Here is a 23,671-nt window from a genome sequence, read left to right on the forward strand (position 1 = left end):
GGAGAAAAATGATATCGCGCTGAAGTGGACACAGTGCTTGCAGCCTCAGTGCCAAGAATGTAGTCAGGCACTAGAGAATAAGTTTAAAACGGGAGAAAGAGGGGACAGGGGACCGAGACTGAGCTCACTCACTGCTGGGGGCCCTCTGAATACGGCCTGGCGGCCCAGGGGGCCAGAATTTCCCATTTAACTCAGCGGGAATCACAAATAATTTCTGGAAGGGGATCCTCAGAGACAGGGGTGTGACTTTCTGTATTAGAAATAAAATAAGGCCTCACAAGAAGTGAATGGCAAGGGAGGGCAGGGGTAGGAATTCGGGTTCTGCAAAGCACATCGCGCATTCAGCTGGAGAAGCTGCCGCCTCTCTGACAATAACGTGTCTGCCGAGAGCTAAGGCTGCACTGCGGCCCCGTCGTCGATGCTGATGAGGATAATTGCAGTCCGTTTCCCTCCGAACGCCGCGGTGCGCCGATCATTGGAAGGTGCATTTGGACGCTCAGCGCTGTGCATTTCTGTAAATGGCCCCGGGGCCGAGGAGGCTGCCTGAGGATGATGGAGCGGCTGCTTCCCGCGGAGCTTTCGGTCGCCGTTTGGGGGAGGACCCAGCCGGCGTGGAAAGCGGGCACGTTGCTGCCCTCCCTCTTTCACGCCCCGAGGGCGCCCTGGCACGGCAGGGCTGCTTCTCTGGACCGGCGCTCAGTTCACAGCCTCCTCTGAGCTTCCGCTATTTTCGGACCAACATCAAAAGACCAGCAGTAACAGTTTTTGCTTCTGCTCTATTTTTAGAAGATAAAGGGGGCATTCATTTTACGATTTAACAATACTCTGTAATCTGCCAAACAATGAAATAAATAATATTCCCTGGTTCATGCGGATGAGTTTTCTCCGTTCCTGAGTCTGCAATGAGATGCGAGTGACAGCCTTTCAGTCGTAATGCATGTGTGAAAGTCTTTAGGCTGAATCCCAGCTTGAGAGATGGGTCTATTAATAGAGGCTGACTTAATAGAAGACTTTAGAAGATGGATACGGCACTTGGGCTTAATGGGACACCTTGCTTTATTTATGAGGCAATCTCTTGTAATTTCTAACCAATTAAGGGCAAGATAACGCCATCAAACTCAGCATTATCTGTTGCCAACCCATAACGCTTCCTTCACGGTACACCCGTAGTTGATGCATCTGACTTTGTAGATTTGTGTACCATCCTTTCTTCATTCCCTGGACAGGGAATCTTTAATTGAACTTCTGCTTTTTGTCAGTGTGTTATTTATCAGTGCTGTTTGTTTTCCTGCGCTTGGCCTTTGGCCGGAAATCGATGGGCGATCAACTCTTCGGTTCCCCCCGCTAGTCTACCAGGATTCCATTCTCCGTTCAGACCGGATTATCCGCTGTCAGCAGCAGCTGTGTTTAACCTGTATCCACTTGATCCAAGCAGGTAACAGAATTTAATGTGATCCAGACTAAATAAGAAAACTAGAGGGAGGCGTGTCTTGGCTTATCTGTGCCAGGAGCATCTTAGCAGTGGAGGCTGGGTAATCAATTCTCATTCAGAGCAGTATGGCTTTAATGGTTTCAGAAAACCAGGGTGTTTTCCTAAGCGGATGCCTGTACCATCCTGTGGAATGATCTGCCCTTCCATGCCTCAGATAGCGGCAGCGCGGACCCTTTCTGCTAAATGGATGCCACTGGAATTGCTTTGACAGTTACATAACCTGATCCAGATGTATCCGTTTTCCAGTAAACACGCTGCGAATAGCCCATGGTTTACAGGAAACAGTTTGTGGCACTCGACCACCTTTTGCCGCGTTCGCCCTTAACGGCGGCTCAGGTGTCTGTAATCCCCGGCGACTTAGGTAGCTACAGAGGCACGAGCAGGGTGAGTAACGGGTGCAGAGAGCACCCAGATCCGTGTGCCGGGCCGCGCTTTATCGAGCCGCTACACATCCTGATGCTCACAGGGCCTTCAGGCTAGTGGAGAAGAAAGCCTGACGATAGTGTAGCATGATTAAAGTGCACCCAGTCGGTGAAAATTCCACAGCGAGCCGGCAGGCCATGGGCTTGTAAGCAGCACTCTGTCGTGGCCCAGGAGCCGCTCTCAGGATATGCAGGGGACCCCACCCTCTCTCCTGGCCCCCCACCTGGCCAGCCGTGCTCCTTTCAAAGACAAAATTGAAAATTCAGGGGTGTGTGTGTGTCTGTCTGTGTATGAGTGTGTGGGGTAATCGGAGACATCGGAGGGGATTAAAAAAAAAAAAAAGTATAATAATCAAGGTGCAAGAGCATCCGTGCTAAAGTGAGGGGACACAGGAACAGCCTTTGTCCCCCTCAGAACATCTCTCTCGCACAAGCATGATGAAATGAAAGGAAATCAGAAGCTGCCTGAACCTGGACCAGCAAGTAGATGGTGGAACATCTGTATCCAGACAGGATTAAGCGTGTAAATCAGACTGTGCGGCTCAGTGGCCAGCAGAGAGCCCTCACACCCTCAGGGCTGCAGGTTTCACTCTGGCCCTGCTTCTGCGTGTGCGCAGTTTGTGCAGCTCTCCCTGCGCAGTTTGTGCTGCCGTCCTCTGAGTCCTGCCAATTCCTGCTTCGGTCAAAGGCATGTGGATTCGTTGACTGGGAGCCATGACTGTGTGTCCTGTAACTAACCGACACTGGGTCGTGTCGCGCTCAGGCAAAGTGTCTCCATAGCGATGCAGATATGGTGCCATTGGCGGTGACCCTACGTGCGGAGGGGAAGAATGACAACACCAAGGCATGACTTATCCGCCAGCCGATGCAGGAAATGCATGGTGACGCGCTCACCTACAAGCATCCCATGAAGCATCATATACCCCCATCTGAATAGGTATAAGTAAATCAGTCACACAGCAAATTAGTAGACAGTGAGGCCAACAGCTAAATAAGTGCACTATGACTGTAGCCATGTATGGTTCTGTGTTAGCCCATGCATAATTACAGGCAGGTTATAGAATACCCCCTGTATGTGTGATTCGCCCCCGAGTCATACAAATGAATGAATGTTACATTCATATAACGTTTTCAAGACACCCAGAATGCTTTACAGAACCAAAGGGGAGCCACCCCAACCAGCAGCACTGCAGCACACTGAATACCGTTCTCCCCGGAAGCCGGCTTCTACCTGCTCTCAGCAGCAGCAACATTAATCCTCATTAGCGCGACTGATCGGCGCCCTCTGTCCACCCCGCGTGCGCGTGCTGCCCTTCAGGGGCGCCATTGCAGCTTGTCGCTGCAGGCTGTTTTGGGCCTGAGGCTTGTTGAAGGGGTAGGGGGTCCCCTTTGTCGGGGTTGGTGGGGGAGGCATCGGTTTGCCAGCGATGCAGCTGGTGAAATGGGTGCTAACAGGTAGCTGGGCAAAGTGCGGCTCGGCCTGCGGCCTGGCCTTATAGGCCTGGCCTCCATCTGCCTCAGGTCTTCCACGCCAAGGTCAGCACGGGAAACCCCACCAGAGCTGGGCTGCCGTTAATTAGCAATCAGCCGCATCTGCTAAGGCCGGATATACCTGTCAGGGGCTTGGATCAGATACCCTGAATAATACTAAATTTATCCATGTGTATAAATCACCAGCTGCAAGTGTTTAACCCTGCTAGATGCTCAAGGGCACAAATGGAACAGCTCCTATATAAAGCTGACTTCTATAGGTCAGGGGTAACTGGATTGGAGGACAAGTACATTTTGTGGGTATAAAATGTCATTTCTCTGTATCTCATGCATCCTCTGTACCACATTTCACAATGAAACAGTACATATGTGTGTCGGAATTTTTATCATTACAATTTAATTCTGTTTTAAATTATCACACAAATGATACATAGAAACTTTATTTTTATTATTATGAAAATATGACCTGTGACTTAAGATTGCATCGTAATATACTTACATCTAAATTATGTTATAGTTTGATTTTGCAGTTACTGGAGCTTCAATATTTGCAACAATCTGGGTGCACAAAATCGACATGTCAGTCGCCAGTGGAAAATTATCAGTGAATCAACAATTTTTGAATCCAACATATGTTGTGTGTGTGTGTGTGTGTATGTCTCTTTGTCACAACAGAAAGGAAGCCATGGTCTAATAGGAGAGCCTGCATTTACAGGCCATATTTCAAATTAGTAGGAAATTATCTATTGCCACGAGTATTCATGTGTAATTGGACTGCGCTGATGGCTTGTTTGTTTACTCCTTTAGTGCACGTCTGACCTCTCCGTGAGCTGAAGCAGTCCTGCATTTTAGCCTAATGAGAAATCATTCTGCTGAACTGATCTTTTACAAACCATCACTTTTACTTTCTGTCGATATCTTCCCCGCATGTGTTTAAACCGCTAGATTGAGTACTGATTATGGCAATTTGCGGCAGAGAAAACTGCACAAAAAAATAATTGCTCTTTATATATTTTTTCCGCCGAAAGTCCCCTTCATTATGGATGGAGTGCCGCTTGGGAGGAACCTGAGTGCAGCTTCGGATGCTCTCCCCTGCCGGCCTTGAAGCTCTTCACTAAGGCCAGGATGCCAGTCCCTGCATTCAGCCCCAAAAACCACAATGAGTAAAAAGCCTTCCTGGCTGAGCTCCTCCTCATCACTGCAGGACGCTTGTCTTCACAATATTCTACATTTCTCTTGCCTTAGGGGCTTTATTTATTTAGAGCTCTCTTTATTATTGTTGTTTGTTTGCTTAAATATTTCATAGTCTGCTCTCTGTTCCTGTGATATTTTCGTCCAGTTGGAATACAGATTACAAAGACACAGAATGATTGCATGAAACACCAGTTTGCTTGACCGAGTTTAAAACATTACTGGCTGGATATGGCTGCCTGTATCACTGGAGAGAAGGCAGTGAAGCTTCTGGCCCGGTTGTACAGCCCCGACTCCCCCACGGCTGCCTGCAGGTCCAGCCTCCTGGATGCTTCTTCAAAGTCATTCACCTGGAGCACCTTCCTCAAGGTGTTACCCAGTGCCCTGCAGCCTTTTTATAACCAATCACGGTGCCACCCTCCGAGCCTTATTCTGAAGCTGTTTCCAATTTCATTTCTATTGCTATTTTTGGGTGGGCGCTCAGTAGGTGTTACTGTCACCTCGCACCGGCATGGTTGTGGGCTCACATTTCTGTCCCCCTCCCCCCTTCCTGCTCTGTGTGTGTGGAGTTTGCATATTCCGTCCAAGTTGTACAAGTCCTCCAGTCTCCTGCAGCAGCCAAACGTCATGCGGTTAGGTGAATAGGGCTTTGTAAATCGCCCATAGTGATGGACATTGTGATGGACAGGCATGTTGGGTTTCAGAATGACTCAGATCACATAAAAGTTATAACATACAGTGTTGGCCCAAATATAAGACTTTTTTTTTTTCTTTTCTTTCAAAATACTTCTGAAAAAGTGTTGCTGTCTTATAATTGGGGTCTAGACAAAAAAGAGACTGGATGGTGATGTTATGTAACAAGTGTTTTGACCGTGATATAGATTTGCTGTAAGGTTTCTTGCGTGAGCGCAAGAGTCAAAAAGTGTGTCATGCCAGATGCACGACAGCTGAAAAGCCTGGCAACACGCGTGTTTAGCGTGTATCCCTGAGTGTCGTGGTGTGTGTTTAGCGCGTATCCCTGAATGTCATGGCGTGTGTTTAGCGTGTATCCCTGAGTGTCGTGGCACGCGTTTAGCGTGTATCCCTGAGTGTCGTGGCGCGTGTTTAGCGCGAATCCCTGAGTGTCGTGGCGTGTGTTTAGCTTGTATCTCTGAGTGTCATGGCGTGTGTTTAGCGCGTATCCCCGAGTGTCGTGGCACGCGTTTAGCGTGTATCCCTGAGTGTCGTGGCGTGTGTTTAGCGTGTATCCCTGAGTGTCATGGCGTGTGTTTAGCGCGTATCCCCGAGTGTCGTGGCGTGTGTTTAGCGTGTATCCCTGAGTGTCGTGGCGTGTGTTTAGCGTGTATCCCTGAGTGTCATGGCGTGTGTTTAGCGCGTATCCCCGAGTGTCGTGGCGTGTGTTTAGCTTGTATCCCTGAGTGTCGTGGCGTGTGTTTAGCGCGTATCCCTGAGTGTCATGGCGTGTGTTTAGCGTGTATCCCTGAGTGTCGTGGCGTGTGTTTAGCGTGTATCCCTGAGTGTCGTGGTGTGTGTTTAGCGTGTATCCCTGAGTGTCGTGAAAATTGCTGGCTTCCCTGGCTGTGCCGCTGGTAGTATTAAACTGATAGTGGCTGTTAATAAAAATCGTGACATTCGTTTTAAAATAGCTGTCATATCATTTGTGCAGATAGTTCATTGCCAGGGTTTTCCCTGGGTTGTACCGTTTGAGTAAGTGCATGTCACATGGCAGCAGCATGTTAGTATTCTTGTCTCACTCGCAGAGAATAAGCACTTCATCTCCCCTAGAACATTTGAACGTCCTCCTGTACGTTAGCATGATGTTCCCTGATTGGCTGGTAGCCAGGCAAACTGAGGAGGCGCTCCAGTGCCATTCCTGCGCGCTCACTGCTGCCCCCTGTTTTTCTGCTGCCTGAACAGCATTTAAATGAATCTCATTGTGTCAGTGTCAGAGGTCTCAGTTGTCGCCTGATTTTTTTCCTGCTAAAAACGGTGCTAATGCAGCTCAGCCACAGCCACACCTGCCGTAAAAAAGAGGTGTTTTTGGCGTATTGCCTGACATCCTGAGTCGTCTGTCTTTCTGTTACACATCTCTCTCTCTTGAAGGAAAGGTCTGTGTGTCTCTGCCCCACTCTGTGGGGGGAGAAAGTCTGTGTATCCACATTATGGTGGGAGGGGGCCATATCATGTCATGTATGTGGAGAGTCCATTTGAATGTAAAATGTTGGTTGTTGGGATTCACAGAAACAGTAAATGCCCCCCTCCAAACGTTGTTTCTTGACTTAATAGTGCAGATTGAATCAAACACAGCAGCCTTGTTTTCTGTTTACCGCGATTTCAGCATGTTCAGGTACTCGCCTGTCATGTTTGGTCTGGAGTGACAGCGTGTTTGAAGAGCGCTGCATGATTCGCACAGCAAAGCATGATTCATGTCTCTTACACATCATGGAGCATCTACCGGCTCTCTTTGCAGTCCCTTCAGGTGTCAGCGCTCGTTTCCATTGCGTTACTCCTGTCAGGCACCATCCAAGAAATCTGTTGACAATCTGTGTGTTCCTATCGACAGTTCCGCTTGGGATTTAATTCTTTCAGATCATCTTCTACCTACCTTTGTATCCTGTTTGGTAATCCTACTTTGATGCGTGGGTATACATGGGATGAGATGGAATAGATTTCTGTCATGTACATTTAATCGCTGAAGAGTCCAGCCATCTCCTATCGTCTGTTTCACTGATAACGGAGACAGTCTTTTTCAATCATTTTGAAGGCAAATCCGTTTAAGGTAAAAACCACATGGCAACTCCACCGTTGGTTGGTTGGCCAAAGTAGACAGACTGGCTTCATTGACTGGGATCAAGGTCTGCAGACCCTGAGGTCTTGTTTTTTTTCTTCTTTTAAATGTTGTATTGGGCTGCATAAGGAAATATAACCTGCTGTATTGGATTCTGCCTGGAGCGTCGCTCCAGCTTTATTTACTAAAGTGCACTTTTACAAACAAGCTCAACGTTTGATGTTTCTGGTGAGGTGTTGAATACGGGGCGGGTGGGGGGGGGGGGGGTTTCTTAGGCCTCTCATTTAGATGGTGTCACTGCTTAATTTGCTCCCTCCTTCTCTCTGAAGTGAGAGTCTAGCTTTTTTTTTTTTAAATCGCCCGGCCATGCGGTCCCTGCTTTTCATATGCACTCCAACAGCCGCTGACGGGCTGCTACGGGCTCATCCCGGCCCGCCCCCCCCCTGCTGCGTCACACCGCACAGGCAGCCGATGTCAAAAGCCACTCCGAGAGGGGCGCGCGCCACACCCTCATTCCGGATCCGCGCTCCGCTGAATGGAGGCCATACACAGCAGCACTTTGTGATGCAGATTTGGTGTGCAGCAGTCAAAGCACATCTGACGACTGCAGGGATTCAGAAGCTCATTTTTTTTTACAGGGACTGTGCTATTAATAACAAACATTGCAGAAGTCTGAATGTACCGTGTCAACATAAACAGTTAAGATAATCTGTCAAGAATTAGGCCGTTCAGACTTCCTGAAAGATAGCGATTAGCCCATGATTTCACATCACATGTTGACCTGCCTCACATTGGGACTGGTGCAGTAATTACTCATCAGCTCAGTCATCTTGTTTGTGCAGGAAATGCACAGGAATTGAGCAGGAATTCACAGAAACATTAACAGCACAGTCTGTAATGATGTGCTGCATATATACAGTAGTTGTCTAGTAGGAGGAGATCCATGTAGATAATGCTCATTACCCAGAAATGGTAGCTTATATAAGTTATACCTGCCAGTAGCGGGTATAAGTTATACCTGCCAGTAGCTGGACATTGCTGCCTTTGATTAGCTTTCATATGCAGCACACTGTCAGTGACAGTGTGAAAGTATACAACAGCACATCAGTGCCTACTGGATGGACAGGGTGCTTGTTTCTTAAGTTGATTTAGTATTGCTCAGGAAAATCCTATCTAGTGATGACAGCTACAAGGTCAGCTGCCCCCTACACTCAACATAAATGCCCTAAAATAGAAAGATTTAATACAGGCTTCTGTTCATTCTGTCTAACCTGTACTGTACCTCATTCATTTTCAAGTTCTGTTTTTCCCTTTCCTAATTTTTGGGTTTTTTTTTACCACAGTTGTGTCCAAAACCTACAATGGACAAGACCGCAGAAAGCTGGTACAGAAACTGTCAGTACTTTTGCTGCTAGTAATTATATCGCATTAATAATGGAGCTGATAATTGTAGGCTATTACAGAAGAGCACTCTCTGCATTTCTGTTATTCATTGATGTGAGGCACAGGAGAAACAGTTTCTGCTGTCTTTCTGTTGAAATGAGGGTTATGAACTGAATGGTTATTAGGTAAATACCAATAAGAGCATTCATGGCTGCTGCATTTTAGGCAGAAAGGCAAGTATGTGTGCATGAGAGCTGATAATGGCATGGCAAATTCACTTTGATTGTGTGATATTCAGATTCATCTTGCATGCCTTATTTTTTGCTAAAATTTTTTTATTTCCAGTTAAAAGCTGCAACATACTATTTACCCAGGATTGATTATGAATTTGCCCAACTACCGATTTGCAATTCAGTGTTAAAGTTTTATACTGTATATCGTCACTGTAGTGAAATTTGAAAAGCGTGCTGTTCAGGGCTGGTTATGCAGTTGGCAGTCACATGCTTACTTTTGGTGTCTGAAAGAAATTGTGTGATTGTTGTTATCAATTTATTATTATAATTTTGTTATTATAATTTATAATTTAGTATTTATTATTACTTGTGCTTGTTTGAAAGTTCTTCTCAGAGATTTTTTTTTGGTCTGGTTACTCTCTCTCTCCTGGAAAGTGCAACTCCAATCTGCCTGAGGGTAAAATTCTCCCCAGGCCAAAAAATAATGTCTTCTGCATTATCAGCACTCCTCATACGCTGAAAATTATACATAGCATCATGGTGGCCATGACAGTACAAGCTTGTTTCCATGGTGATCAAAGGGCCTATGAGAAATTGCTGAGGCCTGCAGTATTTTGATAAATGTGCCTTATAATCCTGCTTTAATGGAAATGTTTATACAAATAAATCACCTCAAGCTAAAGGAAATAGACTTCTCATTCTCTTGTAAAATCAGGTAAATTGTGAAATGTGCAGTCCCAGAATCGCAAGCTTCCCCCTTCCGAAAATTTTCAGTAGTACCGGGCTGTTATCAGTCTCTTCAGCCAAACTCTTGGCAAATTCGCTGTGAGATTTTTTCCTCCCGTCTTCTTCTTTTAATTGAATTTGGCTTCTGAGGTAAATTTATGTTCAACCACTTTTAGGACCAGTGCTGGAGCCACAGTAAGAGTTCCAAATGTAAGTAGATAAATGAATAAATAATATCAAACAGCAGGGCTGAACAGGCTGATGTTTTAGAGGTGAATAGTAATGCTGGCGGTTTGTTCTTCTTTACTTCAGGCACGCTGTCGCACCTGCTCCGCATTCCCACTCCTTCGATGGAGTGACACATTGGAGAGGGCATCTTCTGGTGGAGGGCAATTGTGAATTGTCATCCAAATGAGCTGTCGATCACACTCAAATCTGGAGATGCAGGTGTGAGCAATTATCGCTTGACTGGAAAGCTGTGTGCACGCGCTCAGTGGATCACAAAGCGCACCGTGGCTATGGAGATCTGCAAAGCCTCTTAGTTGCTCTCTGGGTTCGATGAAGGGCTTGTGTCTTTAGTTACTTGTCATCTTATTCCCATGTTTGTGGTTTTAATTAGCCATTGTCTTCTCCCATGGCTTCTTCTAGCTTTGGTTTCCTGGAATCTCCTTTCTGGGTTTGTGGTTTTATTTAGCTGGAGTTCCACAACTCTGGTGTCACTTTGATGGAGTCTCGGTTTTCGGTTTGTAGTGTTGTTCTGCTTTCCTGTATTTGCATTCCGGCCCAGTTTCCTGATCCCCATGTCCTGTTTACCATTTCTGGTTCTTATTCCTCCAGTTCTCCAAATAGGAATATTTTACATTATCTCCCCCCTAACCCTCTTCCCAGAGCCACCCATCCCCCCTAAGACCCCAAAGACCTGAAACTTGACTGTTTTTCTGCCTTGGACTGTCCCACACACTCAGACACCTTCAATAGGAACCTTTGCTTTTGTGTATCCAAAGTGACGTACAGTTGTAGGTCAGCCAGTACCTGGGGCAGTTGGGGGTTAAGCTGACATCATTCAAATGTTTGAGCCGGCAACCCTATGATCACGGGTAGAGTGTCCTAACACACTACGCCACACACCACCCCCGTCTAGCATTTTTTTTGGGGGGGGGGCGATCTGGTTCAGGGTGTTTTCAGTTCATACTTCGTCTGTTGTGGGACTAAAAAAAATGATTTTTATGGAGCAGCCTTCTCAGAATGGCCGACATTGATACGTTTCTCTTTATTCTGTGTTCCTTTAATGTTTTACTGGTTGCCACAAACAAGCAGTCACTTACTGTCTGAAGTCTGTTGTGAGACACAGAAAGTGTAGCTCTTCTTAAGTTTATTTTTTTCTTCTTCTTCCTTTGGTCAACGGGAAAGAGAGGAGAGAAAAAAAATTATCTATAACTTTGGTATTTTTCATGCATGCGTGAGGTTTTTCTGGAGAATCAGTGAATATCTCTTGTAAAGACAGGGAATTAGACAACTGCATTGATTTCAAATGTCTCTCCAGAGCTTTGTCGAAGGGTCTGCACTTCTGTATTACATTAGCTGATGGTGCAGAGTTATTTCCTTCAAATAAAGGTCTTCCCTGCAAGGCGATTGTTGTACCGGAATAATCTTTACAGATCTTTATAGAGTCTGGGGCTGCATGGAATGGCCTTTTAATGGGAATGTCGTGCTTCATGAAAAAGGCGATTACCACGCATTGAAAAGGCCACTCTGGGGCCGGGGTCTTTCAGCCAAATTCCACTGCCTGTACGTTCCCCCCCCCCCCCCCCCCCCCACTGGTGGTCTGTGCCAGGGGTGGGCAACTGGCACGCTGGACAAGCCACATTATAGGGAGAGGAGAGCTCCCCCTCTGAGTGGCTGGAAGCATTGCAGTGTGGTGGAAACCCAGCCGAAGGCCCCTTCTGATTACCCTACAGCCAATCAGAGCAGGAGATTAGCACTCATCTACCAGTACTGTGGCTACTGTGATCGTCAGCCCCACTGCACCAGGAACAAAGCACCACTGGATTCAAATCTGCAGGAGGACGCTGTGGTGCTTTTGGATCTTTCACAACCAGTGTAATATCAAAAGGATCCAGCGGGAATGGTCCGTCTGCATCCTGCCATTTCCATGCTATGCCGGACATGTTAAATGAGAGTCAGGTTTCAGGTTCCCCCCACACCTGACTTTACGAGTCACTGGTGAAATAAAAGCCATTTGCTTCGCTTGACATTTGTGGCCAGTGATTAGTTACATTCAGGTGGGTGGAAGGCCACCCTTACGTCCATATTTCTTAAATATTATTTCTTAATATTTCCTCTTCTTTTTTATACGGGGAAAATACCCGCCCCCCCCAAAAAAAAAACAAAAAAACAGCCATTAACGGCACCCTGATGGGAATGGGATTTAATTGCGGCGTCTTGTTTAGAAGATGGGAGTGGAAGGGGGGGTGGACTTCACAGCGAGGCACGGCAGACTGAGCACCGCTGGAGCGCCAACAGCTCCGCATAATTCAGATTAGCATTTATTTGTGATTCAGCCCTAACTTTGTCTCATTCCCGCTGTCTCGTGGTGATATTTTGTGTGGCATTTACTCTAATAGATATTTGAAACAGTCGCTGCAATTTCAAAATCAGCTATTTAAAAAGTAAACAAGCTTGTAACGTTAAGTCTGAATGGGAGAAAAGAGAAACAATCATGATGCAAATCAATATTTTGACACCCCCGCCACCCCCCCCACCCCGAGAGGAGCAAGTTTTGAGCAAGTTGCCATTTGCGTGATTAAGAGGTTATGTGGGGGACTGTGGGGATTCAGCCGTCTGCCTGCCTTCCAGAGGCGATTCCCAGGGGACGGAGACTGTTCAGCACTGGGAACGTGGGGAGTCATGGCGAGGCGACCCAGGCGGTCTGGGGAAGGGAGCGTGCTCGTTCTGACCCCACCCCCCCGCTCCCGTGTGAGAGAGGGCGGGGGCTCTGAGCCGTGCTGTCACCGACCCGCTGCAGCCTACTTCGCCTGGCGGTCCCACGTTCCCTCCCCCGCTCTCCCCCTCGCTTTCTGTCTTTCTCTCTCTCCCCCCTTGTTTTCTTTCTCTCCTTCGCTGTCTCTGGCTTTGTCTCTGAGCACCGCTGTTACATCATTAAGAGGCTCTGCATCAGCCATCATCCCCTGTCGCTCCTGCCATCACTGCAGGCCATGAGGTGCCAGTGGCTCTGGGCGTGTTGAAGGAACACAGGTTCCGTGCTTTCGGGTCACACCTAGCTACTTAAAAAAAGAACCTCCATGTTACCACAACACGTCTGTCTCTCTGAAGTAAAAAAGGGTGATCTGGGACATATCATTATGTAATATTATTTTCTATCCACCCATCCATCTGTCCATCCATCTGACTCTCTCCTTTGTGCCTCACGGGGTTGTGATGGAGGATGCTGCTGCTGCCCGTCGTGACCTCCCCTACCTGGCTGCTTCCCCCCCTCCCACGGCGCCCCATTTCCCCTCCTCCCCCCCACGGGGCCCCCTTTCCCCTCCACCCCCACGGGGCCCCATTTCCCCTCCTCCCCCCTTATGGTGCCCCATTTCCCCTCCTCCCCCACGGGGCCCCCTTTCCCCTCCACCCCCACGGGGCCCCATTTCCCCTCCTCCCCCCTTATGGTGCCCCATTTCCCCTCCTCCCCCACGGGGCTCCCTTTCCCCTCCACCCCCACGGGGCCCCATTTCCCCTCCTCCCCCCTTATGGTGCCCCATTTCCCCTCCACCCCCACGAGGCCCCATTTCCCTTCCTTCCCCACGGGGCCCCATTTCCCTTCCATCCCCACGGGGCCCCATTTCCCCTCCACCCCCACGAGGCCCCATTTCCCTTCCATCCCCACGGGGCCCCATTTCCCCTCCTTCCCCACGGGGCCCCCTTTCCCTTCCACCCCCACGGGGCCCCATTTCCCCTCCTCCCCCCTTATGGTGCCCCATTTCCCCTCCTCCCCCACGGGGCCCCCTTTCCCTTCCACCCCCACGAGGCCCCATTTCCCCTCCTCCTCCACGGGGCCCCATTTCCCCCTCCTCCACCACAGGGCCCCATTTCCCTTCCATCCCCACGGGGCCCCATTTCCCCTCCTCCCCCACGGGGCCCCATTTCCCCTCCACCCCCACGAGGCCCCATTTCCCCTCCTCCCCCACGGGGCCCCCTTTCCCCTCCTCCCCCACGGGGCCCCCTTTCCCCTCCACCCCCACGGGGCCCCATATCCCCTCTACCCCCACGGGGCCCCATTTCCCCTCCTCCCACACGGGGCCCCATTTCCCCTCTACCCCCACGGGGCCCCATTTCCCCTCCTTCCCCACGGGGCCCCTTTTCCCCTCCACCCCCACGGGGCCCCATTTCCCCTCCTCCCCCACAGGGTCCCATTCCCCCCTCCACCCTGCATGGCCCCCTTTCCCCTCCACCTTCATGGGGTTCCACTTCCCCCTCCTCCCCCACGGGGCCCCTTACCCCTCTGCCCCTGCGGGGCCCCTTCTCTGTGCTAGTTGCAGCCGCTTTTTGCAGGCAGCCCTACAGCCGGACAGACGGCATGGCCCATCTGCCACCCGGGCCCCCGCCTGATGAATATTACATTGGGCCGTGCTAACGAGCTCCTCACGTCCGCACTCATTACCGGTACTGGGGTGTGAGGCCTCTTTGCTCTGCACAAGGCCACCCACATCAGAACTTCAGGCTGGTGGGTCGACACATGAAACGGGACTTTAAACTGATACTGTATGTTGTATGCAGTAAATAGATCAAAATGAATTCATGCAAATGTATTGTGATTGTTAGCAGCAGACGGAGAAGCATATTTATTTATTTTTTTTAGCTTTGTTGCATTTTAACTCAGCCATTGACTATATAATTACTATAATATATAATAATCATGTAATTATATTTCTACTAATGGTGGTAGATGTAATGTACATGTTTAATTTCTAATTTTTCTTTACTGTCTGTGCAGGTGTTCCTGTTCAGTAACAAGTTATATTACAGAGTTTGCATAATGGGTAGTGCAGTGGCTCAGTAGACAGCAGTGTTACGTCACACTTCCTGGGTTGCAGACTCTAATCCAGCCTTCCCCCACGAGAGTGTGGGGTCTGCATGGTCTCCCGGTGTCTTCTATGCCGTTCGAACGCTTGTCTTTAGGCTAACTGGCAGTCTGATTTGCTTATTGGATGTGAATGTGTGGATGCAGTGAGGATGTGTATCGAAAAACTTGAAAACAAATACCAGTTATTCTGTAATCATTTCACATAACAAGTCCTCAAAACTAGGAACACTGAAAGTTTGGTTGAAAGACCCTTTTTAGTCTATAAACAGTACAACCTTTTCGTCTCGTGTTCTGTTAAACTAAGCAGGTCAGCATCTTTTGGCGTGTCTGAGAGTGACCTTCGTCGTGAGTGACTGAATATCCCGGTGGCCTCTATGTAGTCAGTAGCATTATCGTTATAATTTTTCGTGAATAGCGTTCATTAGCAGTTTCATTCTTGAGAGCTTCTACTTCTGCGATGCAGAAGTTCACCAATGTGGGCACCATCAGAGCACAAGTTCCCACTTCACCTCGAGAACTCCTTGAGAACTTTGAACCAGAAGACCAACCATGAGCTCCAGTTTCGGCATAGTACCGCTGTAATTAAGAGATGTTTCTCTCAGATCCTCCAAAATCACATATGTAATGAAGGAATATTGCAGAGAACAGCAGTCAATGGCGATCGAGGGCTTTGTGTAAGTATACAGGAAGGGAAATGTTGGAAATTTGTGTTTATGATTTAACATAAACTGCTGCTGCTGCCCGAAAGCACGGAACCTGTGTTCCTTCAACACACCCAGAGCCACTGGCACCTCATGGCCAGCAGTGATATGTCTTGGAAAATGTCCAGAGAGGTGAGCCTTCGCCAGCGCTGGGTCCCTACCATGCTGATGATTACAGCTAATTGGATTTTTGTAGTCTGTTAATTAATATCAATCAGTGTTCGTGGGTTAGCCAGATTAAAGTTTACACTGTGAGTAATTTTCTGTTTATTGGCAGGAACTAAAGAATTATGGATATGACAAATCGCCGATGGTAGGGTTAAATTCATGTGGAGTGTGGGAGATTGTTAACCAGGCCGACAGTAACCTTCCCTCATGTTTAGGTCTTGATTTGATTTAAAATGCATGAATTTTTTGTGTTTTGCCATACTTAAAAATCCTGAATGATAATAAAAAAAGATCACGATCAAAAACGCTCTATTGATTCCTTTAGGTCTGCTAGCCTTCCTGAAGATGTTCTTTCATGTCGTGTTTTCTCAAAATGAGAGCAGTTTACCGTTTGTTTGGAAGGCTTTGCCGCAGACCCAATGGCGAGCTTTTTCATTCTATAAAATTGTTTTTGACGCTTAGGAAAGCGCAGCAGGCCAGGAGCGAAGTGCCGGGGAAGAAAACGCACGCGCTCTCGGGATGAGTGACAGCCGCGGTCGCCTTGAGCGCCTCGACCGTGAGGTTCAAAGCGGCGACCAGAGGCAGCGCGCGCCCATGGAAGGGGGGGGGGGGGGGGGGAGGAGGAACGGAAATGGGAACAGAGGGGCCGAGGTGGAGAGGGAGAATGAAATGAGTGGGGAGGGAGGGAGATCTGAAAAGGAGAGTGGAGAATTTCCGAGGGAGTGAAGCGGAGGAAATGGAGAGGTCGGTTCAGACTCGTTCCCTGGATGCGTGGCTGTCTGTTATGAGGAGCACCCAGCAGAGCAGCCAACAGGACAGCGTGATTAGCGCTTTAGCCCGATGTTTATGGACACTGTAATTAGCGTGCTAATCTACCAGATATGGATGCTGTAATTTGCGTATTAGCCAGCTAGATGCGGACAGCATAATTAGCACATTAGCCTTGTAGATATGGGCAGCACCGTAAGGTGTGCAGCCCTGAGGCTGCTTCATAGCAAGAGGCAAAGCCTGCAAGTTAAGAAACACTGAGATTATCCGGCCAGCAGCTTTGCCCTAATTCCTAGAAACTGTTTGCATGTGGCGTGGTGGCCTCATATATTTAGATGCCGTAATTAGCCCATTTTACCCGGTTTCTGTGAGTGCTGTGATTCACACTGCCAGCTGTATTGAAGCTGGGCCCTGAGCAGGCAGTAGCCCCTGCGTTTGCGGAGGCTACTGTTGGTGCCGCAGCCCCTCATTAAAAGCTACAGGCTGGCTGGGTCATGTGACTCCAGGCTGGCTGGTCACGTGACTAGGTTTGCAGCTTACTCGCAGCTTCTGAAGAGTCACTCTGCAACCAAGAATCATTACTTACAGATTACTAAAAAGCACCAGAGGATAACTGAGTGTGGATGTGCCATTCTTCAGTTGTTGGAGTGCTGAAGTTATCTGTACTTTTAGTTGCTATAAGTTATAAAGATTTAGTTTGAAGTGTACAGCACTCGTACACAAGATGGGAGAACCTACGACAGACATTTGATGGGGGGTTCTTGCTGATCGATTGAGGTACACCTGAAGACCGGCAGCCCGGAGACTTTTCCGCAAGCTTAGCAAGGGACCAAGTTAGGCGTCAGACTGCTGGTGACGCGCTGAGACTCTCACCTAATTAAAACGTGACAAATTCACGGGGGAAATGAGAGGGATCACCACAGCCCCGGCTCCCAAAGAGGCTCTCAGCCACCAGCGGCAGAAGCAACTTGCAGCCTGAACGTCTCATGACACCTGGCGCTTCTCCGCTCTCACCTGGACGGGCTTCCTGCCCTGGGCAGCCACTCTCCTTTACCTAATAGGCTTTGGTGCATCTTTTTTTTGCTCAAGGTCACCGCATGCAGCCTCATCTCTATTTTTATATTTTGGCCAAAGTCCTCACGCTCTCCGAGGCCTTTTGTTCTAGCTTTGCCTCATCATCAACATGCATGACGTGCTCCTCAAGGCCGGTCTTACCATGGGATACACTGAAGATGGAATGGCCTCTCTCCTAGGCACGTTCACAGTGAGAGAATGTGCAGACAGACAGCTGGCAGTGTATTCCAGCTCCCAGTCTTGGACACAGGCCTGTCTCTCTTCTACACTGTATGGGACAGTGTCATTAATATCATATAGCAGGATATACAGGAGGCAGCCTCCATTCGTCTGGCTTGGTGAAATAAAGGTGTGTTTGGTACAACCCTGAAAGGTCTTTGATCTCTGCTCTGGCATGTTCTGAAGTCTGCGTATGTCCGGGTCTCTTTGAAACGCGCTCCTTTGAAGCCTGACCCATTCATAGGAGTAATAACTTTTAAAGAATGGTCCATTTCTCCTGTCATTGATTTCTCACAAGGTGTGGCGGCCGAGGCAGAAATGCGTGTTTGTGTGTGCGTGCGGGTGGACAAGTTTGTGGTTTTTTTTTTTTATTTATCTCTGCCGAAGCCTCATCGAAACGGTAACATCTGTGTGCGTCAGTGAGTGTGATGCAATGGTGCCTGGTGGTTCGCATAAGCGTCGCCCCTTCACAGGCTGTTAGCATGTCCCTGCATGAGAGGTGTGTCTGCTCATTGTGTGCTCAATTACAGAGCCGCGCATGTGCACCTATATTATTAGACTTTATTTGCTACAAGAATCAAACGGTTGTGCTGGCGCCGTCGTCCTGGGTGTCCTGAGGAAGGTCATTCTTAAGGACGCGGGGAGCTTCCTGTAGCCTGACCACGAGGCTGTAATGATCATTTAACCCAGAGCCCATAGTGCCGCTGGAGACCACAAACTCTCGGCTCAGCACGACAGTGTGGCCGCAGTTACTGCTGATCAGAGCTGCCTCTTAGTGCTGGCGTATGAAAACTCCCTGGCCGTGCCACTCTCAGAGTAGTGGGCGGTCTGGTTATTAACCAGTAGGTCTTTGTGAATGGACTGGAGCCGTACAGGCTGCTTAGAAAAGGCACTTTCCAGTGCGAGCCAGTTATTCGTTAATGGGAGCATTTGTGCCACATGTTTAGGGTAAAGGTTCTGGGAGCCTCTCTGCTTATTTCCCCTCTTCCAATCGCTAACAACTACTGCACAGGCCTCAGGTCTTTGGTCTGTGTCCGCAAGCCGTTTAATCCTGTTATGGCGACAGCGCTGCTATCCGGACAAGAGTCATTGTGCTCCGGCTGGGACAGTCCTCCTGGGGGATTGACCTGGGGGTGTCTCTCGCTTTGAAGGGGTTGGCTGCACCAGAGGGAGGGAGGGCGCAGGCGAGTTTGATGTTATGTCGCCTGTCGCAGATCAAAAAGAGGCGCGGTCGTCATGGCGCCTGGACACGCCAGAAACATGCCGCGGCAGCCCGTCAGATGCTTGCGCCCGCTACTGCCACTCGCGGTACCGCGGTACCGCCACTCGCGGCCAGATATCTACTGACAACTGCCCTTAATGCTGGCTCGGGTAGCACGAGCGTTCTCGTGTGCGAAATGTGCTGTCCTTCAGCATACAAGCGGCACCGTGCAACATTCCAATGAGGTCAGCCTTTAAAGCATATGTCCTGGGTTTCCTAAAGGGGGCGCCAAAGCTCCGATGTTTATTCTCTGTCTTGTGACGATATGCAGTGTTTCTTCTGCTGGCTTTAGTATTAATAAGTGTGTGTGTGTGTGTGTGTGTGTGTGTGTGAGGATGTGCAGCCTTTTGTACTGTAGGCATTTGGGAACAGATATACACTTCAGCACAGTTTTTATCATTTCTCACTTCCCAAAGCAGCTCTTGAGGCTAATCATGGTTTGATCCCCTTTTCGGAATGATAAATAATAGTAGATCTAATTAGGACTGATCTTCTCACTTCCTGTATCTCCTTCTGATCCGGGATTTCTTCCTTTTGGCCACAATGACAGCGTGACAAGTTTCCTTAACTTGAAAGGAGCGATTCTTTTGGGTCAGGAGATGGCAGAAGAGGGCCGGGTGCTGTTTTTGACGCAGACTGGGGCCCGTCAGTGGGTCGGACAACTGGGAGGCCCATTTACTGCATATATTGTCAGTCACAGTTATTTCATTCATTCATCCAACTGTTGACAAGTAGGAAAGTTGAAGCTGCTCTGTGGGGGTTGTGGAGGGTCTTTTGTGCGGACAAGCCAAATGTGAAGGTGTAAGTGAGGGAGGGGGGAGCCGCTTACTGTAGAGAGCGGCTCAGCAGAGAGATGGACCCAAAGCGATTAAAGGAGCGACAGATCAGGCATAAGAGATGCAGTATTTCATCTGGCACCGCTGCCGCTTGATTGCCCGCTTGCGCCCGCTTGTTTCGTAACGGGACGTGTCGCCCCCATGCTGCCTTTTCGCTGACAGCGCCGCCCAGAGCGCCGCCCTCGGTTCTCGGTGGGTTTCGCCTCTTCATAGGGAGCTGCCTTCTTCTCACACTCTTGCATCTTCTTTTTCTTTTTTGTCCTGCCTCCCTCAGCTTACTCTCTTTTCCCCTCTTCTTTTCTCTCCCGCACTCTCTCTTATTCCCCTTTTCCCTCTCTCTGACCCTCTCTTACTCTCCCCTTCTCTCTTTCTTACTCACTTATCTTTCTCCCTGTCTTTCTCTCCCTTATTCTCCCCTCATCTCCCTTTCTCTTCCTTTCTTACTCTCTTCTTTTTTCTCTCCTTTTCTTTCTCTCTCTCTCCTTTTTTCTTGTTCTCACATTCCACTTTTACCTTTTTCTCTCTTCCTTTCTCACTATTTCCATCTCTATCTTATTCTCCTTTTCTCTCTCGTTCACTTCCGCTTTCCCTCTTTCTCTCACTCATACATTCTCTATTCCTGTCTTACACTCTTTTCCTTTCTCCCTCACCCCTTTTTGCTCTCTTTTGTCTTCCCTTCTTTCATTCCAGATTCTTTCTCTCTCTGTCTCTGTCCCCCATTCTAACTCACCCCCTCCCTTTTTCTCTACTATTCTCCCCTTTTCTCTCTTCCTCTCTCCCTCTAACTTTCTCTCATTCTTTCTATCCTTTGTTAATCTCCCTTTCATACTCCTTTTTTCTCTCCCGCTCTCCCTTTGTCACCTCATTTTTCTCACTCTTTGTCTCTCTCTCCCTTTTCCACTCCCTCCTCTCTCTCCCACTCCCTCTTTCTCTCTCTCCCACTCCCTCCTTTCCTCTCTCTCCCATTCCCACTTACTCCTTTCATCTCTCTCTGTTCTTCTCTCCCCCTTTCCCACTCCCTCCTATCCTCTCCTTCTCTCTGTTCCTCTCCCCCTTTCCCACTCCCTCCATTCCTCTCTCTCTCCTTTCCCACTCCCTCCTTTCCTCTCTCTCTCTCCTCCTCCATAACTACCCGCTGTTCCGTTCCTGCTTTTCTGCCTCCCTGATTTGCTCCCTGCTCCCTCAGCATTTGCATAGCTTGTCCCATTTGTAAAGGGTCCGCTCCTCCTCTGCCCCGCCATCCCATCCTATCTGCTCAGCCTCACCTGAGCCCTGCATTCGCATCCCAGCACTCTGTCTCCTCTCTCTCTCTCTCTCTCTCTCTCTCTCTCTTTTGCGCTCCCTTCTTTTCTCTCTCTCACTCTCGTGCTCTCTCTCACTCGCCCGCTCGCTTTCCCTGCCGGCTGCGCCGCACGCCTCCCTCCTGCTCTCTTGCGCTTCCCGCCGTGTGGCAAGGCACTGTCTTTCTCTTCGGGTCTGCGTGGGGTTAATGCGAAGAGACCCTCGGCTTCTCAGAGCTCCAGACCAAAGGATCGGGTGAGGGGGGAGGCTGCCAAAATCACACTCCACTCAGGAGGAGGAGAGGAAGTCACAGGGCTCGCTGAGGCAGTGTGCTGCCCCGGGAGGAAGCCGCCGTCCAGGATCAAGTGTCTGCCTCCGTTTCTGCCGTTTCTCTGACTCTTGTTGTTTTGATACCTGGGGGGCATCTGCAGGGGAGTGACCCCCCATCGCCGTGCTTCTCACCAAGAGCGCCTCGGACCGAGAGCGCACCTCCCCACCAAGCCACGTGCTGGAGCCGGGGAACACCCGCGAGCGCCACTGTTTCCCCGGGCGGAACTCCATAACTTGCGCCGTTTCCCCTGTGGGGTCCCGTCTCTGAGCACCTCCGCACACCTTTACCCTTGGGACTCTCGCTTTCTGGGGAAGTACAGTGGGGGTGGCTCAGGATCCAACCATGGGGTCCTGCCAACCATGAGTCGCTCGCCCCCTCGGAGACCCTCTCCCACCTAGCAGCCGTGAGTTGTCAGGGCAGTCGCCATGCGCCCCCCCGCCTCTCGTCACCGCGCCCCCCGTTGGATCCCCTGGATATGCTTGCTGATTGTGGGATGTACCGTGGGCTCCTGCTGGGGCTCCCCTGCCGGGCCGGACGCCGCTGCCGCCCTGGCCCCCGCCCCCGCCGGGCCGCCGCCACTGCCCCCTTCTCCTCCCCACTTGGTACACCATGCCGGGGGCCGAAACCACCACGCGGCGCCCGTCTCCATCTACCGCTCCCCAGCTTCCCTACGAGGTGGGCACGGTGAGTCCCTTGCTGTCTTTGCCCTCCTCTGGGGGGGGGGGGATGGTTCTTGCCGCTCTCTCCACCCCGCGTCTCCGTCCAGGATGCGCCGGCATTCCAGCGGCCGGCCCAGAGCTCATAAGCACTAATTGTTAAGTGGCTCCTTGGAAGCCGTTAAGGTGCACAGTGCGATTAGCCGTAATAATGAAGCGAGGAAAGGAGCGCACTTAAGCGGCGGGCCGAGGCGCGGCAAGGGGAGCACCGCCACCGCGATTAGTTTGGGGCCGGGGGGCGCTGTCGTGGGGCGCATCTCCGCGTGCGGCTTAATTACCGCGCAGAGGCTAGATTCCGGCGGCTTCCTAATAACGCGCGCGGCATTGGAGGTTTTGATCAGTTTGCTGCTCTGGCGTAATTGGAGGCTCCTGAGCCAGCCGAAGGGCGTGAGGCTGATTTATTTCAGAGCAGACGCTCTATGCCGGTCTAGTGCAGCAGCTCCCGTCCGTCATTATCCCGTCTTCCCGGGGAGGCGATTGTCACCCCTGGCCCGCCTCTCTGCCTAAGCAGGCTCCTGTTCCTTTTTTGTAGCGCTGATGCTTTTTGTGCGACGGCAGCGGAGGTTGTGCTGTTCCTCCACGCGGTTCTTTGCCTGCTCGTTTGTCTGCTGCCTGGCTTTTAAGTTTCCCCTGCGGAGTGCCCTGACTCCCCCCTCCCGCGAGCTCGGCTCAGCCTCCAGGCGTCTGCGGTTTATCCCTCATTAGGGATGCGCACCTCCTGTGAGCAGCACCCATCACTTTATAACTCCGGTTTAATTATGGCAACAAGCGGCTGATAACCATGCATGAATAAACCCAAGTGTTTTAATTGAGGCGGTTTCGGGTTAATGCTGGCCGTCGTGACACCGCTGGCCGTAATGGAGTCCCGGTGGGACAAACAGGAGCGCATTCTCGCAGTTGTCACTGACTTGATTTCTGCTCCTTACTTCTTAAACACCTCTTTTGTCTTCAAGGCGCCCGGATTGATTGCTGGGTGTCATTGCCCATTACATCAGGTTTCATTTTATTTCCAAATGCCTCCGTTTTCAATCCTTTTGTCAAGCCTACAGGGACGCTGCCTCTGATGCTGTAACAAGTGCCGTGGAACATATAATGGATACAAATGGAGTGTGGATCTAACTCCAGAGCCCTCAAACTGCATCGCAAATGAGATAGGGGTGGGGTTTGGGGTTCCCACCATCTCTCGTGTGTACGATGTCCAGAGTGCGTAACTGCCCAGAATCCAGCTGACCTCATCAAGTTGCGTTGAGTTAAAATTTATTAATAAACAAATGAATACAGGCACATACACATTGGATAAATAATCACTGATAAGCATGAGGCACAGTGACTAATGGAAGTTATTAAACCAGGCAAAGAAGCTGCATAGATGTTTATTAGAAGAAATGTGATAAAAAGGACAGTCACAGCTGGTATGGCTTTTACAGCTTAGGTCTTAAGTCCTCCTGAAAATAGGAGCTTTAAGGCTGATATTTTCGAAACACCTTTGCCCCGTGGTGGTTTC

General features: G+C 49.7%; 1 protein-coding gene across 8 annotated transcripts in view; it reads left to right on the top strand.

The window, feature by feature from the left end:
• The window catches only part of LOC111841770 (neurexin-3a-like), a 288,495-nt gene that overhangs the window by 147,126 nt on the left and 117,698 nt on the right, over positions 1-23,671 (top strand). The window contains exon 1 of one of the 8 annotated variants that reach the window (XM_072702663.1): positions 21,048-22,135. The exons of the other annotated variants lie outside the window; for them this stretch is intronic. Coding sequence (XP_072558764.1) covers positions 21,877-22,135 — 259 coding nt within the window. The 5' untranslated portion in view covers positions 21,048-21,876. Of the gene's footprint in view, positions 1-21,047; positions 22,136-23,671 lie in introns of those variants that run through there. 8 annotated transcript variants of the gene reach the window in all.

Source organism: Paramormyrops kingsleyae, chromosome 19 (assembly GCF_048594095.1).
Source record: "Paramormyrops kingsleyae isolate MSU_618 chromosome 19, PKINGS_0.4, whole genome shotgun sequence".
Taxonomy (NCBI): Eukaryota; Metazoa; Chordata; class Actinopteri; order Osteoglossiformes; family Mormyridae; genus Paramormyrops; species Paramormyrops kingsleyae.